At 46.2% G+C, this 20,087-nt stretch overlaps 2 protein-coding genes across 2 annotated transcripts; both read left to right on the top strand.

Annotated features, from left to right (window-relative positions):
* The first annotated feature begins 3,541 nt into the window (after positions 1-3,541).
* LOC105984872 (protein S100-A15A) lies at positions 3,542-5,809 on the top strand. The gene is made up of 2 exons (XM_013015186.1): positions 3,542-3,691; positions 5,633-5,809. The coding sequence occupies exons 1-2, from the start codon at positions 3,542-3,544 to the stop codon at positions 5,807-5,809; spliced, it is 327 nt and encodes a 108-aa protein (XP_012870640.1).
* A 7,026-nt stretch (positions 5,810-12,835) lies between these two features.
* On the top strand, positions 12,836-13,833 carry S100a8 (S100 calcium binding protein A8). The gene is made up of 3 exons (XM_013015122.1): positions 12,836-12,910; positions 13,329-13,490; positions 13,631-13,833. The coding sequence occupies exons 2-3, from the start codon at positions 13,350-13,352 to the stop codon at positions 13,757-13,759; spliced, it is 270 nt and encodes an 89-aa protein (XP_012870576.1). The 5' UTR covers positions 12,836-12,910; positions 13,329-13,349; the 3' UTR covers positions 13,760-13,833.
* Positions 13,834-20,087: the final 6,254 nt, after the last annotated feature.

The raw sequence follows: 20,087 nt of genomic DNA, 5'->3' as shown, positions 1-20,087 counted from the left end.
CATCTATGAGGGATCATTCTGTACATTGGTGAAATGGGGGTGTTTTGTCTCAGACTAAACAAAAGACAGGGGAAAGAGGACTCTGACTGCTCCCCTCCACCCCAACCATAGCTCATAAATGGAGGGTTTTTTTTTTTGAGACACAAAAGATTACCCAGGGTAATTATCACCCAAGGGTGAACCATACTGGCATGCTAAAGTCATTAATTACACCGTTGTTTCTTGATTATAGATACTGCTGTGATGACTATTTCCCTGATTATTGCTTTTTAACATCTGATTAATTAATGACTGACTGAAATACAGTTCTCTGTGATTCTAGCTTGGCATTGCTAAATGTTTTTACTTTTTTGAAATGTTTTTGAAATGTTTTACTTTTTTTGTAGGTGTGTATGCATGTGTCTGTTGGTTCTGGGGCTGACCTTAGGGTCTGGGTACTGTTCCTGAGGTTTTTTTTTTTGTTTTTGCTTTCTTTTTTTCCCCCAAGGGTAGCGTTGTACCACTTGAACCACAGCTCTATTGTTGGCTTTTTGGTGGTTAATTAGATGTAAGAGTCTGAGGGACTTTCTTGCCTGGGCTGGCTTTGAACCTAGATCCTTATCTAAGTAGCTAGGCACGAGCCACTGACGCCCAGCTATGAGCTACATTTTAAGTTAGGAACGTAAAAATATATTAATGAATCACTTGTTGGTTGAGGAAATTGTTAGGTTTGGTAGAGAAAGGCAAACTGCAAATTACATTTATTGCTTAAGTATTTATTATTATTATTATTTTATTGTTGTTGTTGTGGTTCTAATGCTAGGGATCAAACCCAGAGTCTAAAGAATGTAGGCTCCAAGAACTTACCTATTCCTTTCTGAAATTCTCAGGGATTCCTAGACTCTGGTTCAGTTACTTGTCCTTTGGCACCCCCTTCTGGGAGAATCACTCATAAGTCTATGCATCTCTTCCCAGAGGAGCAGCTTGGGCTATGGGCTCTGTCCTGCCAGAGAGAAGGCCCCACTGAAGGAAAGCATCTGCTGGGGTGAGATGGTGGAGGGAAGACCAGCCGGCACTCAAGAGCCCAGCAGGCATGGGTACAGAGGCCAAGCCTACAGGCCTGGCTTCTGTCAGAGTACAGCCCCTTCCATGCTGTGGGCAGGCACTTCCTGGAGGATATAGCTGGTCCTAACACTTATTTCCACCCTCTACCCAGCACCTGGCTCTTTGAAAACCCTCCTTAGCTTCTCTCCACATGCAGGGTAATGGGCAGCCCCAGCCTTGATGCAATGGCGCTTCACCTTTTGTTTCCATGCTGCCGCTCTGGTCATATTTCTTCTAACTGCTCATGTCACATCCTGTGATCTCTGTCCCCAAAGCAGGCCAAGCCTTTGCCTGTGTCTTACTTCCCTCTGCCTGGAGTACGCAAGTCAGAACTTCTCAAATCCTGACTCAAATATCATCTCCCCAAGGAATATCCCTCAACTTCGCGGGCAGAAGGAAGGGTTGTTTGTTTGTTTGTGTGTTTTTTGTTTCCCTTTTTGGGTGCTCTGAGCTCCTGGTCCTTGTCACTCAGTGTGCTTGGTGCATGGTGATGGTGCATGACTCTGTTCTCTTATTCATCCCCACCCTCTGAGCTGGCCCAGTGTCATATTCTTATTACTTAGCAGAGGGCCTGGCATACTGCGGTACGGCAAAACGATTTATGAAATGAATGAAAGAATAAATGAATGTGCTTCCTGACTGTAGCATTTAGAGATTCACTAATTGAAGGAGGACATCCAAGACAGATATGTTTAAGTATGGGTCCGACTCCACCCAAGCCCTGGAGCTGGGAGGATGAGCTTTTAGGCAGAAGAAGGATAATCGGTCTTTTGTGATTCTTAGCTGCTTCTATTCCTGCAGGTGGGTCCCTGAAACTGGCTGAGTCCGTCTTAGCCATTAAATGTCATGACGTCATCTCAGGAATGCAGTTAAGGCTTTGTTGGGCTGCACAAGAATCCGTGGAAAGGGCATCAGCTGTCAGAACTAGAAGCACCAGGGATGGGTAGGATGTGGGCTTTGGTGGGGGATTTTCTGCTCACACAGTTGCCTTCTGCCTGAGCTGGACCATCAATTGGATCAAGTACAGCTGGACTATGGATTCTGAGAAGCCTTGTCCTAACGGCCACAGGTCAGAGCCTTTCCTGAGAGAATGTGGTGGGTGTGTGCTTGTAGCCTCTGGAGAACAGAGCTGGGCAGCGTACTTGCTGCAGAGGGCAAGTGCAGTGTGGACAGGTGTCCCAACGTGTAGCTGGGGCACCGAGGGGTTGAGGACTCCAAATGGAAAGTTCAAAGACGTGGGTTTGAATCCAGCTCTAAATGGGTCAAGTTGTGTGATCTTGGGAAATTCCTTAAACGGAGAGACCTTTGTTCTTTTCTTCTCAGGAAAATGGGGTAACAATACCTTTTTCCTAAGGCCATTGTGAGGAGGAAATGGGGGTAATGTGTAGAAGATGCTGCTCTTGCTAGACATTAGTGGCTTGGGCCTATAATTCCAGCTACTCAAGAAGCTGAGATCTGAGGAGTGTGGTTGGAAGCCAACCCTGGAAGGAGAGTCTGTGAGACTTTTATCTCCAATTAACCACCAAAAAAAAAAAAAAAGGAAGTAGAGTTGTGGCTCAAGTGCTAGAGAAAAATAGCTGAGGGCTTGTGTGCACACGCGCGTGCGTGTGCGCGCACGCGCACACACACACACACACACACACACTGCTCCTGCTGGTGCTGGTCTGGCTCCACAGGAGTAGAAGCCATGATTATCATAAAGAATCTATCCTCTGAGAACAGGGATTCCCATCTCCATCTCTGTAGGAAGTGGGGAGCAGTAAGCCACAGGCAGCAGAGAGCCACATGAGTGCTTCAAGGAAGCTAAGGGCAGGACCCAGGACTGTAGGGTCACAGGGACTGTGCTCAGGGTATGTCAACCCTTACAAGGGTCATGCAAACGGTGATGGAAGGGGTAAAGATGGCTGGCAATGCCTGTGTGTGCACACACTGAAGTAAGAAAGAAAACAGCAGCAGAAGAACTGGGTTGGGTTTCCTGGGAGGTATAATTATTTGCCTATCCCAGGCAAAACATTAAAAAAAATTATAGGGGGGGCGAGGGCATCCTGGCGTGGGATATTAAAATTTCCATTGTGAATGACAGAAACACCAAGTCACTTTAGAGTGTTTAGCTTGTCTTCCTAACAGATGGGATGGAGGGGACATGAACACAGCTTTCTGTACCCTGGAGGCCTGAGTCCCAGTGAAGAGATACAGCTGTCTCTGAGCTTGTGCAGGGAAGCTTCTTGAATGAGCGCTTTTGAGTCAGGTTGGCAGGGGGCCAGCCACCATGGGAAGCAAGTCCCCAGGACAGGGTACAGGATGTGGTGGAAAGTTGTAGAAGGAAGCATCTGTCCCTCCTTGGGCTGATCCAGATCAGATGCTACTCTTTTCTCCCAGATTCTCAAGTGTCACCAGCGGTGCCACCTCTTCATCCCTCCCACATTCACCCCCTACCCTGGGCTGGGACCCAGCTACTATGCCAGACACACCAGTGGAGGAGTCCCTCTTCCAGATCATCCACTGTTTTCACCACTATGCTGCTCGGGAAGGGGACATGGAGACGCTGTCCCTGGAGGAGTTGAAGGCCCTGCTCATGGACAATGTGCCTCGCTTCATGGAGAAATTGGTACGTAGGATCCAGGATCAAGGTAGAGGAGGGAGAGGGGACCTGGATATCCACATGGGGTTTGTTATAGTTGAAAGTCAGTGGCGAGGAGAATACTTAGGTAGGCGGAGCTGACTTCCACCAGAATCTCCAATTTGGAGGAGGGAAGAAAGGGAGGCAGTGTGGAGGGCAGGCTCTGCCACTTTTATTTCTTGTCCTTCCCTCTCCAGAGGCTCTCTGCTAATCCCTGAGATTTAGCCCTAATGTGGAAGCTGGTGATTATTCTGACGATCCCAGTCTACACCTCCCTTCTTCTCAGAGGCTCATTTCATCAGTGCCAAGGCCACAAACCTTGCACCACTTTCCCAACCCTTACAACTCTAGTTTTTTTTCTGCCCCTTGGCCTGTAGGAGGCCATATGATGCTGTGGGGGTGGCCCTAAGCTGGGCTTGGATAAGAACTATAATCTCTTGTCCTAGGAGTTTCTCAGTCCAGCTCTAGGCTGCCTGTTTGGAAACCCATCCACTGGGGACTGGTTATCTTCTCTGTCATCAGGCTTAGCCTGTGATTACTGGGCTCCGTCAGGACTGGAAAACCTGGAAGGGTGTCCACCAGTGCTGCCTTCTGTTCTCTGTCCCATTCCACTGTCTCTGGGCTGTTATCTCTAGAGAATGTCAGGTTCTACCCATTCCAGGAAATGACTCTCCTTGGAGCATCCTGGAGTCCAATGTCCAGCATTGGGAAGGGGCAGAGTTGCAATCACACCCTCCACTTACTAGAGTGTGCCTCTGAGGTCCTAGAGAGGGAGAATTTGGGCAGAACTTTATTGTGTTGAATCCTGCTTCTAGGAAACCCTTTCCTTTCCAAGGGGCTATTTCTAGGCTGCCAGGCTCTGCACTTAATTAAAGGCTCACAATCCCATTTGGAGACAGGGCCCTGATAATAGGGCCCTCAGGGACAGACACCTGGGCACAAGTGGCAGACCTGCCTGATGGAGCCTGGGCAAGTCTGGAGCCAGGCAGTAGAGACAGCTGGCTGGAGGCAGGAAGCCTCTGGCGATAGGTTTGCAGGATCAGTAGATGGTAGCGGGTGGTGAGGGGAGAGAGGCTGGGAGGCTACTTGCAGCAGATTCCAGATATATTGACTTCCAGAATGCTCCGCTTGGGGTGAAGCATGCTCACGCCTACCAGCCAAACCTTGTGATAACCTGCTCCATCTGCCATACTCTGGGCCCCGCCCCACCTGTTTGCCTCCATGTTTCCCATTTCCATGTTCTGCTTGGATCCTTGACTTTCTTCATGCCCCTGCTCCACTTCAGATACCTCCTTCTTCTCTTCCACCATTCCCAGTCTTCAGCTCCACCTGCTAGGGACGTTCTGGACAGTTCCAGGATGTGTGGCTTTGTCCTTCCCATCATTCTGCACTCAGTGTGGTTGACACAGGCGAAGTGTCACAAATAATGTCTAGGCAGATGCCTCTGCAGGTCAATATATGCCCCTGCTTGATGCTGGCCCAGTAGTCACGCTGCGACTCAGGTGTGATGGACACCTTGCCCTCGAGGAGTGCCCCACGTAGGAAGGAAGGCAGTGACCTGTGGTCAGGAAGCCCACCTGGCTGTCCCCTCAGGGAGTTTATGGTGTAGCTGGGAAGCCAAACTCCCTGACCGTGCATCTGCAGATCCCAGCTGCTCAGGGCTGCTCAGGATCTGTGTACAGCCCTAGAATGGCACCATTTTTGTCCTCTGTGCGCACACCCGTGCCTCATCAGTGTTTTTGCAGACTGTGGCATCGTCATCATAGTCTAGGAGTGTTGAGTTGTTTCCCTGCAGGCCCATTGCAGAAGGGGCCTGCTCCATCATCCTGTGACCCTCCAGCCCCACCGGGGCTGAGGGGTGGGGGTGGGGTGGGGCTGGTGCTTGGACTGTGTGCCTCCATGGATGGTTGACCCTCTGCCATTCTTCAGGGCCGGAACGAGCCGTACTACATCTCTGAGTTGTTCCGGGCAGCAGACAAGAACAAGGACAACCAGATCTGCTTCGAGGAGTTCCTATACATCTTGGGCAAGCTGGTGAAGGACTACCACCTGCAGTACCACCGGCAGCTGTGTGCCCACTACTGTGCCCAGCACAACCTCTACTAGAGGGCGAGCAGCTGGCCTCCCCACCCCTCCCAGCCTGCCCCAGGGAACATGTGGTCTAGCTATGGGCAGCGGAGCAGGAACACTACTGTGTGTGTGTGTGTGTGTGTGTGTGTATGCACATATACATGTATAAACAGTCTCATAAATGATTCTGCTCTCATTCAACTCATGATTCCTGATAACCCCTAATGGCCCAGGAAGAGATGGTGAGATGGTTCATTCCATTTGGGAACGGGGGAAGAAACAGCCCTTGAACCCAAGGTGTCCTTGTCAGATAGGAGCCTGTCTGGGGGGGGAGATAGCCCCTGCCCTCTGCTTTAGTCTGTGAAAAGGCAGCTCTTTACTCAGTCAGGTGACCAAGGAAGCCAAGGCTCACAGTCATACTACTAGCTGCTCATTTGGCACAAGCAGGACTAGAGGGGAGCCCCGTGGGCAAGGGTGCACTGTATGAACCCTAATCTTGAAGGTGTCCCTGTTTTAAAGGAGATCTTGCACAAGGGGAGGAGGATGGGGAGGAGAGGTGCATTTCAAACAGAGGGAGCAGCGGTGGAGACTCACGCATGCATCCAGGAGCAGTGGAAATGCACCTGGAAGTTCTCTAAGGAGAGATCACATACGCTCAGTTTGATTGAGTGGATCTGGATTTTCCAAAGTCTGGGAGACCCTGAGAGTTGAGCATTGGGATTTTAGCTTGATCTTGTTTAAGCGAAGGAAGGCAGGAGCAGATGCCCAGCTCTGGGTCTTTTAGAAACCACCTGTAAGCTTGGAGGATGGATGAGAAGAGGGAGGCTGGGGATCCCCAGTAGGGGCTTCTATGCAGCTGAGTAGAGCCAGTGAGGACCAGGTCAGTAGAGAATGGGTGGGGATGGAAGGGAGCAAGTAGACATGAGAGAAATGCAAACATCTCATACCTGGGGACAAACTAGGGAGAAGAGGGAGCCAGAGTGGAGTCCAGGTTTCAGGCCCTAGTGACTGATTTGGTGTAGATGGAATGGATATTACAGGTATCAGGGTGGGAAACAGTGAGCCAGGGAAGGCTGTGTGCTGGATTTTGTATGTGCTGAGTCAGAGAGTGAAACAGGGCTAGGCTGACAACTCAACCTGGTGGAATGGTAGTCACCTGTCACCAGAAGAGCAAGGAGCGGAACCTGAGAACTGTCAATCAGAGCAGGCTTCCTGGAAGAGGGCAGGGTTGGGTCTGTGTTTTGCTAATAAAACCTGATGATAGATATGGGTGTTGCTGCTGACTCTGACTTATTCATGCTTCAGTGGCTCAAGCCTTGCTGTGGTCCCTGATCCCTCCTGAGACCCGTGCCTGTGTGTCAGTACCCTGGGTCACCTTCTCCCTGGGATCCTAGGAGTTGAAGGTGGAAATCCCCCAGAGGCTTTCCTTTGCCTTCAGGCTCTGCCATAGCCTGTCTTTGGTGGATGATCTTTTCTGAGGATGGGTCTGGGAGCTGGTGTCCTGAGTTTACTGAGGTAGAGACATTTTTTTTTAAAAAAACATGATGAAGAGGGGAAGGGTGGGCGAATGCAATGCTCAGACTCAATGCACATGTGTAAAAATTGAACTAGGAAAATTGAGGGGATGGGTGGGGTTGGGAGAGATGGGAGAGAATTATGAAAGGGTGCCATTGGTTAAGATGCATGTTGAAGTGAGACTCCTTTGAATAACTAGTTAAAGATTTAAAAACCCCCACAAACCAAGAGCTCATTTCATTGCTCTTGGGTAGATTCTGTATCCCACTTCCCTTTCGGTCTTACCCCATCTGCTCTGCTATGATTGTGCTGGGTTCCGGTACCTGGCCTACACCTGGCCCAGCACCAGCACTCTACCACCTTAGCAGGTGTTTGAAGAAGGAATACAAGAAGGTGAGGAGAGGGACTGGAATCTAGTGACCTAGACCTGACCTCCCTCCTGTGGGGCCCCTTGGTCACATCTTGGTTCTGTCATGGTGACAGGAGCCTGGATTACTCAGCCCACATTTCCTCCAGGCCAGGGAGAGTCCTTCCTGCACCTCCTTGGAGAGGTGCTGGGTTCTACCCAAGGACACAATAAGCCCAAGGCCCCTGTGACTTCCTCCAACCCCCTCCTGGGGAATTTCTCTACCAGTTCTGTCTGTCCTCATTTCCTTAGCATCAGGATGGGCTGGGCCAGATCTGTTGGGACACACATCTGAGGACTGAGACATGTTCCTCTCCCCGCAACTTGCCCCATGTCCGTTGGTTGATTGCAAGTTCTGCCTTTCCCCAATATGTTTACCCAATTCTTGTTACCCACATCTGTGAAGTCAATTCTTCCTGGCTCCTGGCTCTCTGTGGAGCCTCAAGGCTGTCTTCCTAAGGGGTGAGGGACACACTTGTGAATGGTGACAGTTCATGGTTTCATTGATCAGTCTATACAGGATTCTGGCAGGAAGCTATAACTAACTCATGACAGAAACTCACTCAAGATCCTGGGGAAGGACCTTGAGAAATGCCTGGGCCTCGATTTCCCCATTGGTCAAATAGAGATAATTGTGCCTAAATAATGTCCACTCCACAAGGTTGCTGGGAATATTAAATGAGGGCATCAATCTTTTCAAAGTAGGATTACAGCTTTGGGGTAAGGCATGTATGCCAGGTCATATAAAATGGTACGTAGAGCATCATAGGTATGAGCTAGGGGCAAACCTTGGTTGAAAACTTGTCATATTATCTGGCAGAAAGGCCACTGGCTTCCAACTTAGAGACTGAGTTATTGTTTGTCAAGGAAGTTAGATGGTTGATGGGTTTGTATTGTGCATTCTTCCAAAAAAATGACCTAAAGTGATTATATGTGAAAAAGAGAATCACCTCATTGGGTGAGGGAAAGGCCAACAGTTCAACTTTGTGCTTATTTATAATCTCCATAGCCACCAAGCACCCAATAGGTGCTAGATCCTGAGAGTGAAGTGAGTGTGGCTTCTCTTCTAGAGAGTCTCCAATCCTCAAAGAGAAGACAGACAATACACAGGCAGATCATTGTACCAATGGGTTGGCGCTGTGAGGATAAGGTTTGGGTGGTACAGAGTAGATAGTAAGCTGGGTAGGTGGGGTGGGGCAATGAGGGTCAGCGGGTGGTGTCTGAGTTGGATGAGAAGGATGAGGAAGATGTCAGTAGGATGTAGAGTGGCTCCAGCAGGCATAGGATGGAATTATGTCACATCGTACCATGTCATCTAAATTGTACAGAGATTAAATATCCTGTCTCTCCAAGGATTTCAGTTTCCTCTTGTGTGTAGTATATACATGACCCCTAAGGTTAAACAGGTGTAGGTAAAGCACTGAGGAGATTTTCTGACATGTGGCTCATGCATAGTGAATGTTAGCTGATCTGTATACCCATTAGCTACTCTTACTACAACTTTGGTTGCTCTTGTGGTGTGTGCCAGGCTGGGTTTGTGCTGGGTCCTAGGAGGCAAAGACGTTTCCTGCAGAGAAAAAGTCTGGCCAGGAGGATTCCCAATCTAGCCCAAGAACCAGGCGTAGATCAGCAGCACTCAAGGCTTTTGCTCATCTTACTTAGCCCCAGCACTCTACACATTTTAAATTAACTTCTTATGAAAATATAATGCACAGTAATAAAATGGGTAATTTACAGATATTTTGATTTTTTTTTTGTCAGTCATGGAGCTTGAACTCTGGGCCTGGGCGCTGTCCCTCAGCTCTTCAGCTCAAGGCTAGTGCTCTACCACTTGAACCACAGCACCACTTCCGGTTTTCAGAGATCAGAGTCTCATAGATTTCCTGCCCCAGCTGGCTTTGAACTATGATCCTCAGATCTCAGTCTTCCGAGTAGCTAGGATTATAGGCATGAGCCACCAGTGCCCAGTTTTGATTCTTTTTTGAAAAAAACTATCTATTTATTTTGTCAGTCTTGGAGCTTGAGCTGAGGGCCTGGGTGCTGTCCCTGAGCTCTTTGGCTCAAGGTTAGTGCTCTACCACTTTGAGCCATAATGCCACTTCTAGCTTTTGAGTAGTTATTGGAGATAAGAGTCTCATGAGGACTTTTCTTCCCGAGCTGGTTTCAAACCATGATCCTCAGATTTCAGTCTCCTGAGTAGCTAGGATTATAAGTGGGAGCCTCTGGCACCTAGCTTGCTTCTATTTTTAATCCTCATAAGATAGAATTTTTGTTTTAAAGAGGTCACCATTAAAAATTGAAAAAATTATGGATTTGTGGTCAAATACATATAATATTAAATACATATAGTATTAAATACATAAAACATTGTTTACATTTTTGCCATTTTAAGTGTACATTTCAGTAGTGTTAAAGTACATTTACATTGTTGGGCAACTGAGCTCTGGAACCCTGTTCATCTTGCAAAACACATTCCATGCCCATCAAATGGCTGTCCATTTTCCTCTCCTTCCGGCCTCTGGCAGTGAGAATTCTACTTACTGTCCTATGGATTTAATTACACTCAGTAATGCATTTAAGTGGAACTATACAGCATTTGTCTTTTTCTTTTTCTTTCTTTTTTTTTTTTTTTTTGGTCAGTCGTGGGGCTTGAACTCTGGGCCTGGGCGCTGTCCCTCAGCTCTTCAGCTCAAGGCGAGTGCTCTACCACTTGAGCTACAGCGCCATTTCCTAGCATTTGTCTTTTTAAATTAGCTTATTTCGCTTAGCATGATGTCTTCAAGGTTCGTCCATGCTGTAGCATCAGTCAGGACAGCCTTCCTTTGTAAAGGCTGAATGTTATTCTATTGCAGGTGCACACCACAATTGATTAATCCACTCATTCATTGGTGGGCATGAGTTCTTTGTCCCCTTTGGTTATTGTTAACAAAGCTGACATGGACCTGTGTGTACAAACATCTTTTTGAGACCCTGCTTTGGACTCTGACTGTAGTCATCTACAAGTGGGATTACTGGATCAGGTGGTAACTCATTTTTTTTTTTAATTTGCCTGGGATTTAACTCAGGGTCTTGGTGGTTTGAACTCAGGGTTTGGGTGCTGTCCCTGAACTTCTTTGCACTCAAGGCCTGTGCTTTACCACTTGAGCTACAACACCATTTCTAGCTTTTTCTATGATAACACAATGTTTATCAAGGAACTACCATGCTGTTTTTCATAGAAGTTGTACCATTTTATATTCCCAGAAACAGTGTTCAATTCCTCTATGACTGTGTCAACCTTTTTCTTTCTTCTGTCAGTTATGGGAGCTGAACTCTGGGCCTGGCACTGTCCCTCAGCTCTTCAGCTCAAGGCTAGCGCCCTACCACTTGAGGCACAGGACCACTTCCGGCTTTTTTCTGTTTATGTGGTGCTGAGGAATTGAACCCAGGGCCTCATGCATGCAAGGCAAGCGCTCTACCACTGAGCCACCTTCCCAGGCCCTGTCAACCTTCGTCGACCTTCAATTCCTCTATGACTTTGTCAGCCTTTGTTGTTTTCTGCTTTAAAACAAAGTAGTATTCAACTGAACACAGGTGATGATTTGCCTTTCCCGAATGACTAGCGATGTTAAGCATTGTTTATGTGACTATTGGTCATTTGTATATATTCTTTGGTGATATATCTGTTTAAATCCTTTGCCCATTCTTTTATTGGGTTGTTTTGTTGTTAAGGAGTTGCTGAAGCTCTTTAACATTCTGGATATTAACTCTTTGTCAGAAACACAATTTAGAAATGTTTTCACCCATCCCATGGGTTCAAAGAATATTCTAATTTTAATATCCACTTAATAATTGACATAATTAATGTACTAAGAGGGTAGGTCACTAGTTCAAGGTCACAAGGCTAAAAAGCAAATAGTATAATGGAGCCCACATGGCCCTGAAAACCTGAAGGAGACAGGCTAATTCCATTTACTACCACAAGGAGGAGATGATGGCCCAGCTATGGTGAAACACAGGGTCAATATTAGTTGACTTGATGCAGGAAGGAAGTCATGCTCTTGTTAGATCACATTCTGAAGCCTGATTCTCTAGGATTCAGTGCAACGATGACACATCTGCCACGGGAAACTTGAGGGTAAATCCCTTCACCGTTCTAGACCCGAGTTTCCTCAAGTTCTGTATCCTGACTTTCCTAACAGGCATTTTCTGAGGCTCTGAGATAACATGAATGTGAAGTGTATTGTGCTATGAGAAAAATCGTACCACAGATCTTCAGCCATGGAAGTGTTGATCGGAGTGGGCATTTTGTTAGTGGTGGTAGATAGGAATGGGGTATTTGCTTCTGAAATCTTGGGAAAGTGGTTACTTCCTCTTCTCTGATTGGGAGTGAAGATGTCTAGCTTCTCCCAAGAACGTACCTTCTCACCACACCAGGGCTGGGTTCTTCAGCCCAGGATCTTGGGGTCTGGCATACAACAATAATCATCCCAGAGAGGGTTGAAAGTTCCCTGCTGTGTTCCTGCAGTGGCTTGGTACCTTGTGCACTGCAGAGGGACTTCAAATAGCCCAGGACACCCCCAGCTTGCACAGTGGAATGAATGGTCATGGTGGGTGTGGATAGCAGGGTAGGAACTGGTCCAGTCTTTGACGGTACACATCCCCATGAAGACTCCAGGAAGCCCCCCCAAACAACTCCCACAGCAAGATTCCAGCTTTCATTACCAAAAGCCAGCAGCTGAGGCCAGTTTTCTTTAGCCTTTTTGAAGTCTTTAGATCTTGTTGAGTGGCAGATGAAAGCTTCTGGGGGAATGCTTTTCTATGCACACACTCAAAATGCTACATTCAGCTTCAGTTTTGGAGAGTGCACTTACGGGTACCCAAAGGCACCCGAGTAGCATCAGAAACACCAGAGAGGGCTCAGATGTGGGGGTCTGGGAGGAGAAAGGGACAGGCTTCTAGAGCAAAGGAGTATGTGCCACAGCCCCCTCCTATCTCTTCTGCCAGGTGGTGCCCAGCAAATGCCTTCTGCCTTACTCTTCCCCACCTTCCTGGCCCTCAGAGATGTTCAATCTACATAGTAATTGGCACATCTACCTGGTTGGGAAACCAGGGATGTTGCAACTCTGCAAGGGATTGCTGCTGCAGAATGGCCTGAGGCCAAGCCTTCCGCTATAAAAGGGAGCTGATGCTCAGCCCTGTACCTCCGTTGTCAACTCTTGTTTCAGGGACACTTGGTAAGTGAGACTGTCCAAGTCTGCCCTCTGCTTTAGGCTTCTCTTAGGGGGAGAGTTGGGAAAGTGGACTAATCTTCTAGAGAAGAGAGAATGTTCAGGGTAGTTTGCTGTCAAGATCCTGGGGCTCAGAGAGGAGAAGAGTGAGACAGGGAAGAGGAAGGAATGTTTCTCTAGCACTTTGCAGTGGATGAGGGCATGTTCCTTCCATAAGTGTGTGTGTGTGTCTGTATTGAGCCCTCTCCCATGCCTATATCCATATTATCCCACTCCTTCCCACCAGAACCACAGACAACTGTTGGTTTAGCTATTTGGATGGTGTAGGCCAGGCCAAAGACACTACTAGAGTTCCAATGGTATCTCTTTAGTTTCACTCTATACCACCCCCATGTCAGGATTCCCCTGTGGCTCTTCTTTTCAGGTGGACACATCACTGAGCACCATGCCGTCTGACCTGGAGTGTGCTTTGGACGGGGTAATTGATGTCTATCACAGGTACTCCCTGACACAAGGGAATTATCACTCCCTCTACAAGGATGACCTGAAGAAGTTGCTAGCGGCAGAGGTTCCTAACTTGTTGAAGGTGAGGAGGGGCTGGCTGTGTTTGGGGTTCTCTGCCTGGTTCCAATCATGCCAGTGTCTCTGAGCCACTGTAGATAGACATGCCTCAGTTTTCTCCAAGATCTTTTACCCTTTGACTTTTCCCCCCCTCAATCTTCACAGAACAAGGATGCAGACACCTGGTTCAAAGTTTTGGATGTCAATTTAGATGGGGCAATCAACTTCCAGGAGTTCCTCATATTTGTGATAAAGATGGGTGTGTTAGCCCACGAAGAAAGCCACAAGAACTAGCAGAACTGTGCAGGCTTGGAGAGCGGCACATGGGCATGTTCTTATAGAATAATAAAGTCATTCATACCTCAGGACTCTGAATCTCTTGTTTTTCTTTTTGGGAATAAGGCTCCAGGGGGTGAAGGAAGGGTTGGAAAAACTCAGAGGTTGGGGCTGGGAAGATGGCTCAGTGGTGGAGTGCTTGCCTTGCATGCCTGAGGCCCTGGGTTCGATTCCTCAGCACCACATAAGCAAAAAAAGAAGAAAGCCGGAAGTGGCGCTGTGGCTCAAGTGGTAGAGCGCTAGCCTTGAGCTGAAGAGCTGAGGGACAACGCCCAGGCCCAGAGTTCAGGCCCCACGACCGGACCCTCCCCCCTTCCCCCCCCCAAAAAAAAAAAGAAAACTCAGAGGTTGAAGAAAATTGTCTTGTGCTCACCTTCATCACACTTTGGCTGTCTGTGCTTGTAAACATCATCCTGTGTCTTCATTGTATGCTCCCTAGGCTTTTCAATCTCTTCCAGCCCTGTAGTCCCAGACTTAGAAAAAAGTCTGCATCACCAGTGCTGTTTTGCAAGTGGTTCTTAAATGAGTGATTTGGGAACAGAGTGATATTAAAACACTGATATTGTTCTCTGAGCTAAATTTGAATTTCCAGCTAAATGTCATAGAGCTAGGCTCTTGAGATATTAGGGAAGTAGCTACGTAGATGTGTGTGTGTGTGTGTGTGTGTTGTGAGAGAGAAAGAGAGGCTGATGTACTACTATCTGTAGAATCTCATTTTAAATAACACTAGAAAAGTCCTCCCCTTCTATCTGCAGTTCAGCATAAGAATTTCAGAAGCTTTCCTTCCCTATCTATTCCCACCCAACCAATAATACCAACCCAATTAAATGGTATCTGAAAGGGTGGATGGGTCAACATGTCAATAATGTTCACATCATAGGATAATTCTCCCAAATGCTCCTCTAATTTCTGACGATCTATGAATCATCTAAACTAACTTCCCAATCATTGCAACCACGGAGCTATCCAAAGGCTTGTTAAAATGAGATGGCCAGAGACGAACGGGCACTTTTCACCAGCGATTAACCACCTAAAAGGAAGTTTTAAACTGTGGCTTGAGAAACTGCCATCCTCATGTAGGTGCTGTGACAGTGGTGTCAGCGAAGGGGTGGGGGTAGGGAGCTGTCATCAGAATAACTAAACCAGAGTCCTTGACTCGGCCAGTCCATACCTCTGTGAAATGAACTTGCCATTGATTCCACAACCATTATCAATCAATATTTTGAGTGTAGGCACAGAACATTCTTCTCTGGCTTCCACTAGATGCTTAAAAACAACAACAACAAAATCCTCAAAAAGGTTAAAAACATTGTTCCCAGCTGTTGGCTTCTGGAGTATTGCTGTGGACATTATGTTTTTGGGGCTGGTTAGAATATTTGTGGGGCTGTGTGTTGCCCAAAGGCTGGACTAGTTCCTGCCCTGTTCCCAAAGCCCCTTCATGATTTATTCTGTTCTGCAAGCTAGGGGTGTCCTGTGCTCAGGGAGACCAAAGGCTGGCTTGAAATCCCTGTGCATCACACAAGGCACCAAGCCACTGCACAAACCTTTAACCCGCTCTGGGATGATTATTACTGTACATTGGACCCCAGGATCCTGGGCTGAGGAGAAGAACCTCAACTCTGGGTTGATGAGGAGAGTTGTTTGGAAAAGCAAGACATACCCAGGTGGCCATTGCACCAGGGTTATACGAGCAGTAACCTCTGCCTCAACAAAATCCTTTTTGGGTTAATTGGCTTCCAACAAGATGACTCACTTCAGATTACTAGACTTTTTGTTTGTAGTAGATTTAAATACATTAAAGCACGAATGAACAGGAAAAGGAAGACCTTAATCTCTTACGGTCCCAATGTTTTTAATTACCTGCCAGCTTTATTATCAACAACAGATCAGTGAAAATGGTTGGCAGAAAGCCTGCTGAAGGGTACAAGTGGGAAATAAAGTGGAATGGGAGTCTAATTCTGGCATACAGACATGGGCCCCTGCTGGGGTAAGTGGGAAGCTCAGGGAGTGAATTGCTTCTTTCTCAGTGTTGCTAAAGGCTATCCTTCTCCATTTCTCAAAGCTAGCTCTGCCCCAAGTCAGGACCATGAAACACACTCTACCATGCAGAAATAAGGCCTAGTCACTTCCGAGAGGAACCATAGTCATCTTGCCACAATTTTCTCCAACACATAGTCTGAAGGTGAGTAGCAGGCACCAAAATGATCCAGAGGGAAAAAAGACAGGAAGGTTCTAGGTTCATCTATCTACATCTCACCTTCATTCAACAGAGTATAAAGTGTAGACAACTTAACTCAGTAATATACCAGAGAAGCAACCACCTTGATGCTACATCTCAGTTACCTAAGAGGGATGGTAGTGATGATTATGATGATGATGATGATGGCAATGATGGTGATGTTCATGATGGTGTGTGTGTGTGTGTGTGTATGTGTGTGTGTACACACGCACACATGCTGAGGTTAAGGACAACATATCCTAGTATCTTTGATTGCGCTTGAAAGTAGACTTTAGATTTTCTAGTAACACATTCTTTGGGGGAAAGATTTACTGTTATTACTGTTATCAATAACATTTACCTTTATCTGAAAGCTCAACAAGTCTGCTTTCTCAGTGCTCATAAGAGAGGCCATCAGGCAGGTGGTGTTTGGAGCCCTGTTAAGTTCAACCATAAGTACTGGAGCACTGGTTGTGAAGGGCAGGATTAGTGCTGAGCTACCAAGAGTTGGTTCCAGAGCTCATGGTTGGGCAGAGGAGGAGGCCCAGGTAGAGCAAGTGGAGAAGGTAAGGAGGGAAGTTCCCCAGAGCTCTGTGGGGGAGCAGATTTAGAGATCATCATTTACAAACAACATTTCATGCATTACAGGAACCTCCAAGCACAGTCAGTCCGGGTTTGTGGCTCAGCGTACGGTGATTTGGTTTCCGATTTCCCCAGCTGCAAAAGAAAAAAAAAAACAAGGCATTGGGAAGTTGAGAAAGAAACAGCTTGGGCAGGAACTCTCCTGCAACATTTGAGCCCACAAAAGAGATCTTGCTTCACCCACTGAGGCAGATCCAGCCACTGAGATTTCCTTATAAGGATGACCTTGTCTGAAATTTTGCTTTTGCATTTTCTTCACCCAAGGGTCCTGGCTTTCTTGTGACAATTGTCTAGAAAATGGCATGGGGAAAATCTGGAATTGGACAACTGGTCTTTAGCAACTGAGTAAAAGAGCTACTTCCAGTGGGAAGGACATTTTCTACTTGGGGAATCAAATCCTTTTGGTTGGGTCCAGATTCCATTCGATCTAAATTCATATGAGCAGAAGAGGGGAGGGAGTGATACCCATGCTTACTGGGCTCTAGCTGTGTGTCAGTGTGAAAGGAAAATAATTTCAAACTTGGAAAAAGACAAAATGTTTCTGATCTCACTCTACTGTCTGAAGTAGGTCTTGCTTCTTCCTTGTCATTCTCTGATATTTAAGAAAAGTAAGTGGCAAAGTACATTTAACTAACAGCTCACAACAGGTAAAGAAGAGAAAGTTTAGATCTGCTGGACAGGGTCATATGGTTTTATAGTCTAGATGAGATGTTAAACCCAAACTGCCATGGTTTTTGCATCTTGTTAAATATTTAAAAGGGTCATAGTTAAAAAATTGTATTTTTATTTAAGTATTTCTTTCTGGAAGTCTTTATATATTATTGAATATTCTTCCAACTAGGTTTCTTTCTGTCTATCTATCTATCTTTCTATCTATCTATCTGTCTATCTATCTATCATCTATTTTGGCAGTGATACTGCTTTATTTTCTGCTATGGTGGCTGCTAGTGACCCATTGGAACCCTGAAAGAGTTACAGCTCTTTTGATGGAATCTTGGCAACTCCTGCCTGGATGGTGCTCTGAAGCTGGCTGCCTTGTGTTGCCTGCTGTTCTTGATTCACAGGGTCCTTGTTTTCATGAATTAAGGGCATGAAATCCATGGAAGTATGGAGTTATTCAAGTAAGAAGAAGAAAAAAAAGAACTCTTGATGAGCAAGGGTGCTCCTGGGAGGGAGTTGCTACCCAATGGGCTATGTCTAGAAATTTTTATCTGTATAGCTTCAGGCATTGATGAACTTCTATGATAATTAGATGCTTGGAAGAACCAGTGAACGTTGCTCACTGATCTTGTCTATGATATTTTGATTGGTTGTGAGCTTTTAGCCATTGCAGTTTGAAATTTACCTGTGGTTTCCACTCAGGTCTGTCCTACCTTCCCTTTTCCTGTATCTCTGGAACAAAGTGAAGGTTGAATTTTTTGGAATGTACTTTGCCATGTCCTAGAGATGTCTTTTTCCAGGTCCATTGCACTAACTGTGCCCAACTGTGCCTGGCTGTCTGACTAACCTACATATTCAGTGGTACTGGGATTTGAACTCAGACCGTACACATGTCAGGCAGGCTCTTGAGCCATATACCTTCAACACTTTTTGCTTTTGTTATTTCTCAAATTGAGTCTCCATTTTTTTCTTGATTGGCCTGGAAAGAGTCTCTTGATCTCCCAAGTAACTAGGATTATAGGCATGAGCCATTGTGCCTTGTTCCAACTATCTTTTTTAAGGAAAAAAGATAAAAAGATTAAAAAAGATATGTCTACTATGTGTGTTGATAATTTTGCTTTTTTAGTATGAGACATAGTGGTAATTTACCTCATGACTGTCTTGTAACAACCATATAAGAGAGGTAATCACTATTACTATTTCATATATGAGAAAATTTAGAGGGGTAAAGAAATGATGGTGTTTACCAGTCTGGGAAGTGGCAAAGCTAGGATTAGATTCCTCTCTACCATAGGTCAGAGAGTCTACTTCAGACTGGAGATGCTCTTTTGTAGCTATTTTTCGATCCAGCCTTCCCTTTGTATGCTTCTCTGACTCTTTAACCCCCTGCAGGGTCTTTGCAGTCCACAGTGACAGGTCATAAAAGGAGGTGCCTGATGGATTTTGTTCTTGTTCCTGCTCATGCTGCAGGGCGCTGGCCTGTGGTTCTCACTGCTGAGGTATTAGCAAGTCTTTCCTGGTATGAGCAACCTTCCTGACAAGGCTGCCCTTCTCACAGATTGAATGAGAAGACTGGTATTTCAGCTTCTCTAAACTCTTAGGGTTTTCCCCAGTAACTATTCCTTCTTCCTCTTAGAGTGGAGGAAACTTCCTTCTAGTCTTAGAAGCTCTGAAGTTTCCATTAGCCAACACCCATTTGATTGGAGAGAGAAGGTAATCTGGAACATAGATGTAAAATCAGACAGATTTTAGGCATCGCCCATGGCACAGGAATGCATGTACATTGTGCAGATTTGCCCTGCTACCTATCTCAAGGCTAAACCAGACAGGATTTGCACAATTGAACTAGAGACCCTAATAATGACCACTCTCTGACCAGGGTACGGTACTCCCTTGACTTATATATTCTTTTATTTTTGCCAGTCCTGGGGGTTGAACTTAGGGCCTGGGCACTGTCCCTGAGCTTCTTTTGCTCAAGACACTCTGCCACTTGAGCACCACTTCTGATCTTTTCTGTTTATGAATTGAACCCAGGGCATGTATGCTACATAAGCACGCTACCACTAAAACACATTCTCAGCCCAAGCTTATACATTCTTTGTAGTGTGCTTGTCACCTTCAGATGGAGCATCTTTCTGGGAATTTTGGGTCCTCAGGTTGTGTGCAAAATAGCAGTTTGAACTGGGAAAACTTACACCATGATATCAGAGGATTTCCTGAGGTAGCTTTTAAGGAATTCAAATCATTCTGCTGTGTTCTCAAACTGGCACAAGCACACAGTTCATGGAAAAATGATATCCAACCTGTTGTTGACTTTGGTAGTGACAGCTAATCTTACTAGTCAAGCTATTGAGGACCAACAAGACTCCCTGAACTCACTGAACAAAGGGGGCCAGACATGTATGTGGACTATCAATTGGGCTCAAAGAGTGACAGTTGGGACACACTCCATGAATGTGAATAAACTGACAGCATAGATCAAAGCAGAGAGAGAGCTGGGTAAGAGTGGATGTGGGCACAGGAGAGTAAGACATGATGTCCTGGTTGCTGGCCTTCTATATGATTACCTATTCTTGGGGCTCAGGAACTTGGGAAATTGGTACTTCACATATCTGGATGTACCTGAGAGGGAACTGGTGTACTCAAATGATCACAGATATGGACAAAAGCCTGGGTTGTCTCCTACTGACTTGTTGGTATGTCTGCTTGATAAAGAGACATTGAAAACACAAGTGTCTCAGGATAAATGGTACAGATTGAAAAATG

This window comes from Dipodomys ordii, unplaced genomic scaffold (assembly GCF_000151885.1).
Source record: "Dipodomys ordii isolate 6190 unplaced genomic scaffold, Dord_2.0 Scaffold26, whole genome shotgun sequence".
Taxonomy (NCBI): domain Eukaryota; kingdom Metazoa; phylum Chordata; class Mammalia; order Rodentia; family Heteromyidae; genus Dipodomys; species Dipodomys ordii.
Note: the sequence above shows the minus strand (reverse complement) of the source record. Positions and strands in the feature narration are given on the sequence as shown.

Excerpts from the sequence above, each read along its gene's own strand:
- LOC105984872 (XM_013015186.1), top strand. The coding sequence starts at position 3,542 with ATGCCAGACACACCAGTGGAGGAGTCCCTCTTCCAGATCATCCACTGT. Across the intron at positions 3,692-5,632 it reads CTCGCTTCATGGAGAAATTG|GGCCGGAACGAGCCGTACTA; the intron begins GTACGTAGGATC and ends GCCATTCTTCAG.
- S100a8 (XM_013015122.1), top strand. The coding sequence starts at position 13,350 with ATGCCGTCTGACCTGGAGTGTGCTTTGGACGGGGTAATTGATGTCTAT. Across the intron at positions 13,491-13,630 it reads AGGTTCCTAACTTGTTGAAG|AACAAGGATGCAGACACCTG; the intron begins GTGAGGAGGGGC and ends CAATCTTCACAG.